The 11,261-nt window shown below is 49.0% G+C and overlaps 1 protein-coding gene and 1 long non-coding RNA gene across 2 annotated transcripts; both read right to left on the reverse strand.

Moving 5' to 3' along the window:
• Positions 1-875: 875 nt before the first annotated feature.
• RASSF10 (Ras association domain family member 10) lies at positions 876-4,092 on the reverse strand. The gene has a single exon (XM_085063083.1). It carries the CDS (start codon positions 3,949-3,951, stop codon positions 2,608-2,610), a length of 1,344 nt encoding a protein of 447 aa, XP_084919209.1. The 5' UTR covers positions 3,952-4,092; the 3' UTR covers positions 876-2,607.
• A 393-nt stretch (positions 4,093-4,485) lies between these two features.
• On the reverse strand, positions 4,486-9,705 carry LOC146436650 (uncharacterized). Its single transcript, XR_014852737.1, has 3 exons — positions 9,485-9,705; positions 6,863-7,069; positions 4,486-5,626 (listed from the first exon to the last, which is right to left on the reverse strand). It is a non-coding gene; the product is annotated as an uncharacterized LOC146436650 (long non-coding RNA).
• Between the last annotated feature and the right edge of the window lie 1,556 nt (positions 9,706-11,261).

The following is an 11,261-nucleotide window of genomic DNA, read 5'->3' on the forward strand; positions in this document are numbered from 1 at the left end:
ATCAAATAAATTTACCAAATTTCACCTGCACAATGTAGGAATACAATCAAATAGGTGCTCCTAGGAATTCACTGTAGCTCCCACCAAACCCTTGAGACTACAGTGCCACCTGCAGCGTTCTCACCCCTGTCCTCATGGGACAGGGGCCAGCAGCTCTGCAGGGTCATGATCTACTTCATCTCCTTTGGGGTACAGAGAAGCCCAGAGTGAGCATCCCATGATGCCCACAAGCATGGGCCTCAGCAGCCTAGAGCAAAAGTGGTTTTATCCTGCTTTTAAGGAGTTTCCTAGATGAAGATGAGCAGGCAGACTGCTTTGCAACTTTGAATTGCCTGCCTTCCTGCACCTCATGCTTCACAGACTGCCTGATGCCTCTATCAGCAGTATAATGATGTACAGTCTCTTGCAGCTCATTTCTATAACACGCTTACTTTTTATTTGCTTGGTGTGGTAATGGGAGAGCTTACGCAAAGGCAGCTCAGGTCTACTGCTGACATCAGTCCCTGGGGAAGCTGTGAGCATGTACTTGCATCACTCACCCGCTCCATCCACACTGCTGAATGCAGGGCAGCAGTGGGACTCCTGCACCCCCAGCTTATTCTTCAGCTCTGCTCCCATGAAAATCAGAAATCCTCACTCTGGACATGTGCTGATGCTTCTAAATAGCCCTGCACTGCCCCCGCAGGGGCCAGAGCTGAGGACTGTGCACTGCTGCTTGTACCTGGGGGAGACCCTTGTGCTCTCAGAAAGGGAAGGGACGATGTTGTCATGGAACACACTGGATTTAGTGTATCTTTCTACTTGCTTTGCACACAAGGTAACACCACAGAATACCAGTCCTGGCAGATTTTTAAATCATACTCAATTTGGAACACTTGTTTAGCCTTATTAAGAGTTTTATTAGCTCTAAAAATAGGTTCTTAAATATTTTCCAAGGTTGACTAAAATATGAAAAACAATTATATAATCAGTGTTTAAAATAAACCACAGTTTGTTATAACTGAGACCCATTCAGTGGTATAACATTGATCAAGAGTCATAGCATATAGAAAATTGTACAGCCTCTGCAAATCCACAGGCAGTATTTCTCTGCTTGCTTTCAAACTGACCAGTTCCTGAATCTGATTTTCTGATGCCCATCAGAATTCCTTCCAGCAAGAACACTGCAAGAGTGGAACATGGTCTTTGGGTGAGAAGGCTGCAAGGTTTTTAATGAAAATAAAGAACTGGTCTATTGGTGTACCCCCTTTTTTATACTTTCTTATTGTTAAATGAAAACTTTTATAAATAACCTTACATAAATAATAATATCAGAAGTTTTAAAAAGTTCACACCATCAGTCAGACCTGACTCAACATTCTCTGGTCTCTCACTGCTTAAACTATTTCTGCAATTATTCTGGAATACAAGAATCCTTAATGTCTCTTATTGCAAGAGCAGATCATATATTTTGGGCAAGAGTTAAGCTGCAGAGGAAGATTTGGCAGTTAAGTGAAATGCATGTTACAGCTGATGGCTGCTTCTTTTTTTATTGGAATAACTGAAAAGATTAAGCTGTAGTGCAGGTAGGGCTTGAGTCATGCTTTTATCATTGCATCTCTTGGCCTGATATGAACTATGTTATTAAAAATGGTAGCTCAAGCTGATTCTGTACTTTGTTTATCTACAACCAAGCTCAGCCAAAGATCAGCTAGCCTGGTGAAAAAACGTAGTTGAAGGCTGTGTACATACAGACACTGCTAATTACCTTCCATGACTGTCAAATGACTATAGATACTAGCAGACTTCTTAGTATGCCTTTAAACAAAGCACTCTTATCTATGCATAAGAAAAAGCACTATGCAGAGCAGAGTTAATACAACATTTTAACCTATATTTTGATTTAGTTTGTTCTTCAGAAAAAGAAAAAAAGGGATGTGATTTATCACCCCTTTTTGTTGCCAAAAGGAACTGCAGTACCATCCAAAAGCTTGCACCCTGGGAGATCCCAGTGTCAGTAGTACTGATGCTTTTTTTCCTCCGTAGTGTTTAAGTGATCAGCAGCTTTAGTGTCGTGACTTTTTGCCTGTAAAGGAGCCGGGTGTATTTGTGACAGCCAGTATAGCTCAGTATAGCCCAGTATAACCCACCATCTGACTCTGCAATGCCGAGAAGCTGTTCGGGAGATACTGATCCCCGCTCGGAAGCGCACGTCCTGGCCTTTTGCTCGTGAAGAGCTTACCCGGAGCAGCCTTGTACTACAGTGAGGAGGTCGTGGGCAACCGGAGGATTAAAAGGCCCAGCAAGAAAACCTTCGGAGGGCAGCGAGCGGCAGGATTTAAGGAGCGAGCAATCCCAGACGTGAATGAAACACAAACACGCTATGGGTTTTCTCTTCCCTAGATAAAAGTACCGGTGAGCCAGCCTAAACGCTGCCCGCGGATGACTAGTCAGAACAAGTTCAAACTCCAGAGCTCAAATTAAAATGTTTCCTCTGTGTGACTGCCTCCCGCGCCGGGAGTTTCCTCGGCTGCCCCACACCTGCCCGCAGTCCTCCGCCGCCCTCTGCCCCGGCAGCCCCGGCAGCCCGCCCTGTGCCCGGGGTGGCTGCGGCGGGGCGGGCGGGCGCTACACGAGGGACTCGCAGACGGGCAGCGAGTCCGAGTCCTGGCTGTGCATGGAGCTCAGCCCCGTGTCCGAGTCCTCGTCGTTGTCGGCGCGGTCCTTGCGCAGCGCCCGCGCCTGCTCCACCCAGCCGCCCCCCGCCGCCGCCGGCCGCCCCCCGCCCGCTGCCCCGCGCGGCTCCGCCGGCGCCTCCGCCACGTCCAGGGTGCCCAGCGTCTCCAGCAGGCGCTGCAGCTCCCGCTCCTTGTCCTCCCACGCCCGCTGCGTGCAGTCCAGGTCGGTCTTGACGGCCTCCAGGTCCGTGCTCAGCTTGAGGCCGATGTAGAGGCTGGTGCTCAGCTGGGTCTTGACGCGCTCGTGCTCCAGGTGCAGCTCCCCCTCGCCGCCGCCACCGCTCAGCTCCGTGGTGTCGCAGTCCGTGTCGGCCAGCCCGGGCCCCGCCGCCAGCTCCAGCTCCTCCCGCCGCCGCTTCATCCAGCGCTCGTTGAGCTCCTCCTGGATCTCGGCGGCCAGGTGCTCCAGCAGCTCCTCCTGCTGCGCCCGCTGCTCCTGCAGCTGCAGCACCTCCTCGCACTTCCTGGCGTAGTCCTCCTCGGGGCGGCCGGCGGAGGGCTGGCCCAGCTCCCGGCCCGGCTCGGGCTCCCCGCTGCCCGTGCCCACCAGGTAGGTGTCCTGCACGTAGTTGACGCCGTGCCGCTTCATGCGGTCCAGGTGGATCTTAGCCTCGTACCTGTCGATCTCGCGGTCCAGCTCGCGGAGTCGCTGGATCTGCTGTCGGATGGTGTGGTCCTGCGAGAGCACCAGGTGCACCAGCGTCTCCATCCTCTCCGCCGACGAGGCCTCCCGGGCCAGCGGCTGCTGCCGCTTCTTGTTGATCTTGGCTAGCTTGCGGAAGGCTTTCCGCACCACCCGCCGCTGCCGCTCCTGCGTGAGCGCCAGGCTGGCTCGGGCCGCCCCCAGGCCGCGGCCGGGGCGCTCCTTGCTCAGCACCACCCGCGCCTCGGCGCTGCGCGGCCCCGCGTTGGGCAGCGAAGCCTCGCTGCGCACCAGCACGAAGCGCACGTTCTCCTGCTCGTCCCCCCACGCCACCCAGAGCCTCAGGATCTTCGTCTTGTTGGGCAGGATCCGCTCGAAGCCGCGCCACTTCTCCACGATGCAGTAGGAGTGCGGCGGTCCCGACAGCATCCCGCCGGCGGGCTCGGGCGGCGCCGGGCGCTGCCGCCGGTGGTGGCTGTCCTCCAGCAGCACCCGCACCACGTCCGAGCAGGTGGTCCGCCGGGAGAGCCCGGAGATCAGCTTCTCCTCCTGGCAGATCCACACCGAGATCTTCCGCTCCTCGGGCTCCATCGGGGGCGGCTGCGGGCGGGCGGCCGGGGCCGCGGGCTCAGGGCTGGCCGGGCAGCCGCTCCATGGGGAGTGCTCTGCGGAGGCGCGGCGCTGCCCGCCCGCCCGGCTTCAGCGCGGCCGGGATGCCTTGCCGTCCCCTCCCCGCCCGCGGCACCCCGCCCGTGCGCTCCGCCGGCCGCTCCACCCCTTCCTGCCCGGTGCGGCGGGGCCGCCGGAGGCGGGGGGGCCGGCCCGGTGCGCTGGGAGCCGCCGCTGTCCCGTCCGCAGCCCGCGTCCCGCCGGGTCCCGCCGCCGCCGGGATTTGCTCTCCCCACGTGGGCGCTCCGCGGCTCACGCCCCGCAGCCCGCTCCGAGATCCGCCGGTGCGGACACTTCGGGGCAGGTCGCCGTCGCCTCCGTGGCTTCTTTCTCCGCGCCCTGCCTCTGCCGCGAACGAGCGAGAGAGCGGCGTCGGGGATCTTCCAAAGTGCCGAGGGACAAGAGCGAATCCTGGAGCTTCAAAGGGAAAGCCAGAACTAGTGAGGAATTTCCAGTTTTAGTAAATCATCCGCCTGTAATTAGGAAATTCATGTTTGTAAAGCACTTCGCAGATGAAATATGCAAAGGACGGGAATGTCTAAGTGTTATTAAAATACTAGCTGAGCCAGATTTTAATGGGAGCTTGCTGTATACTTTGATGGGAACGGGATCGGTCTCAGAGTGTGGATTAAAATGAGAAGATGTGAAAAATAGTAATAAAACGCAGGGTTGTGGCACTGATGTTCACTGATTGCATCACAGGGTTCACGAACCTACGCTTTTCTAAGTGATTAAAAAAGTACTGTAATGGGCAAAGAAGGAAAACTCCCTCAAAACTGAAGGCTGATCTGTACCTTCCGAGGGAGTTTGAGAGCCAATAAAATCGGTTTGCTGTGTGGAGAGGGCTTTTTCCCAGGATAAGGTTTGTGTTCCAGTCAGTAGAACAAAAGAGTTGTGGCATTGTAGCCTAACTCATGTCATTCTGCTGTTAGAGACAGTGGAGCTGAGGCACACCAACAGCGAGGGAGCAATTATGCAGCCTAACGTCCTCTTTTCCCCTAAAGTAACATGCTCAGTGTGGGCAGTGCCTGTCTAGCTTGTCCTGTATTTACATGGAAGGGCTAGTCCTGGGGAAGAACTCCTGCCTTCTGCTCTGGCTGCATAAGGCAGCTAATTACAGTGGTGGTGTCTGACGTGCAGCCTCCTGTCCCGTGAGGAAGTGGTCTGAGGGACCACCGACTGCCAGCATTCCTGGAGCTGAAGATCACAGGGATCATGCGCCTGCTGCTAACGTCCTGTGTCATCGCAAGTTAAAGGATTCCAAACCGAGGTGGCCAGCGCCTGTTGCAATGAGGGCACACAAGATAGGGGTGATGGTAACAGGCTGAATTTGCTTCCTGACCACAGCCACCTCACTTTAAAGCTGCACATTCCTGTCCAACGGTAATTGGTGTGGCATTGCCAATTCCAGGGGCAAGGCATTTTGCTCTCAGGATGTATCAGAAGCGCTGGATCTCTGTGCTTTCTGCAGAGGAAAGTTTATGCTGGTGGAGGTTATTATTGCCAAGGTGTGCAGGCTTTTTGTTCAGTTCATTGGTTATGCCTAAAAGCATCATCCACTCCAGGGCAGAGGAAGGTGGCCCCAGCAATGGCAGTCCTGCAAGAGAACAAAATGACCTGAAGGGGGTGGTCAGGACTCTGGGACAAACTGGACAGCTCACACTGCCCCAGAATAATAGGGTGTTGAACCAGAATAGGATGTGAAACAGGACATTATGATTCAGCTTTGACTCTGGAAGGTTCAAGATTTTAAAAAAATCCTTCGGAAGAGCAGGAAAAGAAGTCTTGTTGCTCTAACTAGTCTGGCAGAAAGCTGGAAAAAGAGACCAGTGCCTGTTGTGTTCTGAAGAATCAGGTGCAGCAAAAGGATTAATGGGGCAGTGAGAAATTGTCCAACTCCTTTACTGTTTTTTCCTTGCCTTTCCCATCTAGTTTTAATCTTGTTTTACGTATGTTTCCAATGAGAACGTCTGTAGTGACTTTCTTTGGCAAAGAACAGTACAGGAAGAGCAGGTTGTGATGTGAAGAGGCATCTTATGCTCCCCACAGGTCAAGCTGCTCCGACTTGTCTGACTGCCTGTATCTATCCAGTATCCAAGCCTGGCTTTGTGCAATGAAATTGGAAGATGATAATTTCATCTTTTCTTGACCACATCTCTATGTATGGAAAACCAGCTTTACCTCCCCAGTGAAGCCCCCAAGGCAGCATTGCCAGAGAGAGGATGAAGATGTTGGCAGTTTGGTTGGAGGCAGTAAGAGTACAATTAAGATTAAGAAGGCAAGCACTTGATTTTGGTAGGATATACCTATTAGATGTGTGTTAATAATTCTTGGTTAAAATGATAGCATTCAAAATTCACGTTGCTGGATCTCAAGTATAACCCTCAGGAATTATGTTTTAGTCTGCCTGCAAACTCAGGAAAGCTTCAAAAGTTTGAAGTGCTTATGTGCTTAAGCTGTAACTGAAGCAAAGTTTGTGCTGAATTCCAGAAGGCAGCTGAATGCAGGCAACCCTTTGCCTTTCGTCCCAGGATCTTAAAGCATCCTGCAGAGGAAGGTGGTGCTATTATCTCGTTTAAAAGAGAAGAATGCTACAGTGTAAAGGAATCGAGTGTCTTGCCTAAGGTTATACAGCAAGGCAGTAACAGTGTCACGAAACAAATCAAGTTCCTTCACTCTGGTACCATTAGTCACTGAACTCGACTGCCTCCATCCTCTCCACCTCTCCTTCTTCTAATTATTCCATGAGAAAGGGAGATGAGGAGGAATGCATCAGTTCAACAGCTACAGATGGTGATAAAACAAAACTGCAAGCTCAGCAGAGAGTATTTACCTCTGGTGAAGCAATGGGAGGCAGTGGCACACGGGCTCCTTTAGATGTCTCATCCCTGGTAGAGGCAAATCTCCTCCAGCTGACTGTGCCTGAAAACCTGCAACCCTCAACAGTGTCATTAGAATATCACATTAGAGGAAAGCACAGCTGCTCATCTCTTCACTCTCTTCCCCACAGAGCAGGGATGCATGAGGTCTTCTATAACTTCTGGAACAAGCATATCACATAGTTTAAAGCTTAAAATGTAACAAAAGTTGTCTCCTGTAATGCAGAGGCTGTTTCTGTACTGCCTTATCAATGCACAGCTGACAGCATGCTCTTTTTCTGAAGCACAAACTTCCTTGACAGAATGCTATCCAGAATTTACTTAATGGTCTGTATCTTTTTTAGAAAATTTGTTTTATAAATTGCAAAAATTCAAAATTGATGATACTCTTAAGAGCTGCCTAAGCCCCAAAAGGAGATTTATGAGCTTAATATTTTAGGCTGTATTGAAAAGTTCAAGCCCAGGTATAGATTAGTTTATTTTTATCCACTACAGGAGAATAACAAGGCCAAGTGATGAGAAATCAGACGTATTTTGGCATTTCACATGGAGTTCTTTCTATTCTTTCCTTTTCACTGGGGAGCGTAAATCAATTACCAAGTCTTTTGTGATAAGAACAGCATTCCTATTCTGGGGATGGATAGCAAGGTGTCTGTTTCTTTTTTGTTTTTTTTTATTTGAGCTGAACTATCAAAATGGAATTGCAGCCCTGATATTTTCAATACATAAAATGATGCAAGACTTTGATTCTTTGAAACTAAACCAAATAAATACACATGTATTTTCTGCTTCCATAATTTATGTGGTAGGAATGAAGAAGTCTTAGGTCAGTTTGAGACAGAGAATTAATTTCTTTCAAATGCGTTTAAATGGAGAAAGTGTATGGATTCGGATTCAGGGTATTTTTGTTTCTTTCCACAGTGAAGTTGCTTTTACTTTTTAGATCACTCTCAGGACAATTTACTTATTTTTCCTGAGGATACAGTTCAAAAGAATACAGCCTAGGTGGATGAGCAAAGGCAGGCTGCAACTGGTAATCTATTGAGCCATCACTGTCTGGAGAAGCTACTCTTTGTTGTGATGCTGAGCAGCAATGCTGCTTTCCCAGCTCCTCTTCCTATGTTCCTGCTAATCTCATTTTGTGAGGTTTAACTCTTGGTCCCTTTTACTTGCTGCTTTCTAGCATTTTGCCTCAACAAACATGGATGAAGTTCTGGGACAAAATTTGGCTGTAGTGTCACAAACTTCTGCAATGGTTGCTGACCTTTACAGATTGAATAGGGAAGGGGCTACTTGAACTTACAGGTCACTCTCTCACGGGTGCTTTTTTCTTTTGCACCCAGTTTTTCCTGATGGTATAAAGCTGAATAACCAAATCATGCTGTGAATAACCAAATCATCCCTAGTTAGCATGCACAGAATGAAGCACTTGAAAAACTACCTCTGTGTTAGCAGTAGTATGCAGACTCCAGTCAAAACAGTTTGTAGTCTTAGACTTTAATTTGGAAGAAAGTCGTTCAGTTTGTGTCTGAGAAGTTTTAGGCAGGAGAGTGCTTTTTACTTTCAGATGTTTTGCTGAAGACAATGAAAGAACTGTCACTTTTGTTAAAGATGGCTTGTAAGAAGTGTAATGAACTCCTGAATAGCTTTTGTAAGCAATAAGCTCTGTGACCTTTTGACCCGTTTTCTTCAGTTTCTAGCATCTGATGGGCGCTGTCCTACTTCTGAACGCCACCTGTGCAACCAGTACAGTTGGCATATCTGGAAATCTGGAGTCATTCCTTGCTTCACATGGCTGGTGATACTTACATGCTTACGAGATCCATTTGGGAAGACTGTGGTGTGGCCTGTTTGCATAATGGCTGCCGATACCAGGTTATATTGCTTTGACTGCTTCGTCCAACTTCTTCTTTTTTCATGTGCACACACCCAGAATACAAACAGGTATGTCAGAAGGAAACTATCTTCAGTGAAATCAGTGGGGGCTGCATGGGTAAATCCCTCTGCAGTGCTTTCAAAGTGCAGGTATGTCTATAGACTGCCATTAAAGAAAATTATCAAGACTTATGTTTATATTAAAGTGCATCCTGGAAGTCTTGATGAGCTACACGTAATGTAAATGCATGGGACAAGACTATCCCTGCCTTGAAGGCTCAGCCAATGTCAAGCAGTAGGGTAGGGGCACAGCAGAGATCAGTGCTAAGAATACAGATTTCCAGTTTCTCACCTTTGAACAGAGTATTTAACCATTTGGGTTTGTTTGTTTGTTATATATATATACTCTTATAACAGAAAAGAATTCTTCTCCCTTTAAACCTTATGCTTCAGATTTTTGTTTGATATAAATGAAGGGAACAGAAATAGTTGAATGGAGCAAAGAACTTTTTTCCATCTCATGTGCATAATAGATACACAAAGCTTTGATCCTAAGTAAGTCAGCAGAGCTGCACTAGTAAGCTTTGGGGGAAAATGCAAGAAAGATCAGGCTTAAATTATGGCTATAACCCTCCTTTTCTAAAAAGTGTGATGTGTATTTGAAAATGGTTTTAGTACTCCTCTAACAGATTGGTTCTTACCTTGAATATTTCAACCTTGGCTGCAGTGATCATGGAGTGGTGGAAGGCAGCAGGAAGGGTGTGCAGAAAATTCAAAATCCTGGATTTCAGGAGAGCAGACTTTTGCCTCTTGAGGGATCTTCTTGGTAAAGTACCATGGGATAAAGCCCTGAAGGCAAGATGGGCCCAAAACCGCTGGTTGACATTTAAGGATCACCTCCTTCAAGCTCAGGTGTGATGCATCCCAAGAAATTAAAAATCAGACAAAAATACCAGGACACCTGCATGGATGAACAAGGAGCTCCTGAACAAACTCAAATATCAAAAGGAAGCCTACAGAGGGCAGAACCAAGGACAGGTTGTCTGTGAGGAATACAGAGAGATTGTCCAAGCATCCAGGGATCAAGTTAGGAAAGCTAAAGCCCTGATAGAATTAAATATGACATGGGACATCAAGGACAAGAGACGTTTCTGTAGGTACACTGGTGATAAAAGGAAGACTAGGGGAAATGTGGGACCTCTCCATAAGGAAAAAGGACACCTGGTTACCCAGGAGATGGCTCAGGTATCCAATGACTTTTTTGCCTTGGTCTTCAGCAAGGGTTCCAGCCACAACTCCTGAGTTGCAGAAGGCAAAGACAGGGACAGGGCTAATGTGGAACCTCCCACTGTAGGAGAGCAGGTTCACAGCCATCTAAGGAAACTGAAGGTGCACAAGGCCACAGGACCTGATGAGATGCAGACACAGGTCCCAAGGGAACTGGCAGGTGAAGTTGTTAATCCACTAGTCATCAGATTTGAGAGGCCATGGCTAGTCCAGTGAAGGTACCACTGATGGAAAACAGGGAAGTATAGACCATGTGTTTTGCAACTAAAGGCAAACTGTGCCTGACAAATTTGGTGGCCTTCTGCAGTTGTGGATGAGGGAAGAGCAACTGATATCATCTACCTGGGTTTGTGCAAAGCATCTGACTGTCCCACACAATTCCCTTGTGGCCTTCCTCAGGGGTCAGTACTGGGACAGGCTATATTTTACATATTTTTTGGTAACATGGACAGTGGGATCAAGTGCACCTTCAGTAGGTTTGCCCACAACACCAAGCTGTATGGTGGGGTCTACCTGCTGGAGGGAAGGGATGTGAGCCAAGCGGACCTTGAGAGCAAGAGGTGGCCTCAGGCAAAACTCATGGAGTTCAATGAGGCCGAGTGCAGGGTCCTGCAGGGCAATCCCAAGGGAAAATATGGGCTGGGAGGAGAGCATCCCTGATTTGGGGATGTTGGCAGGTGAAAAGCTCAACAGGACCCAGCCGTGTGCACTTGCATCCCAGAAAGCCAAACAATCTGGGCTGCATCCAAAGCAACCTGGCTGGCAGGTGGAGGGAGGGGAGTCTGCCCCTCTGCTCTGCTGAGATCCCAGCTGGAGTACTACAGCCAGCTCTGGGGTGTCCAACATAATGACATGAACCTGTTGGAGCAAGTCCAGAGGAAGGTGATGATGCTCAGAGGGCTGGAGCACCTCTCCTGTGGAGACAGGCTGAGAGAGCTGGGGTTCTTTAACATGAAAAAGAGAAGCTTCTAGGGAGACCTTATAGCACCTTCCAGTGCCAAAGGGCTACAAGAGAGCTGGAGCAGGACTTTTTAAAAGTCCATACAGTGACAGGACAGGGGGTAATGGCTGTAAACTGGAAGAGAGTAGATTTAAATATTAGGAAAAGATTGTGCACTATGAGAGTGGTGAGGCACTGGACCAGTTTGCCTGGAGAAGCTGTGGATGCCCCATCCCTGGAAGTGTTCAAGG

The sequence above is a fragment of the Lichenostomus cassidix genome, chromosome 5, assembly GCF_008360975.1.
Source record: "Lichenostomus cassidix isolate B80296 chromosome 5, HeHo_3.0, whole genome shotgun sequence".
NCBI classification, from domain to species: domain Eukaryota; kingdom Metazoa; phylum Chordata; class Aves; order Passeriformes; family Meliphagidae; genus Lichenostomus; species Lichenostomus cassidix.

Bases quoted from the DNA above. Each gene is read 5' to 3' on its own strand.
- RASSF10 (XM_085063083.1), bottom strand. From the start codon at position 3,951: ATGGAGCCCGAGGAGCGGAAGATCTCGGTGTGGATCTGCCAGGAGGAG.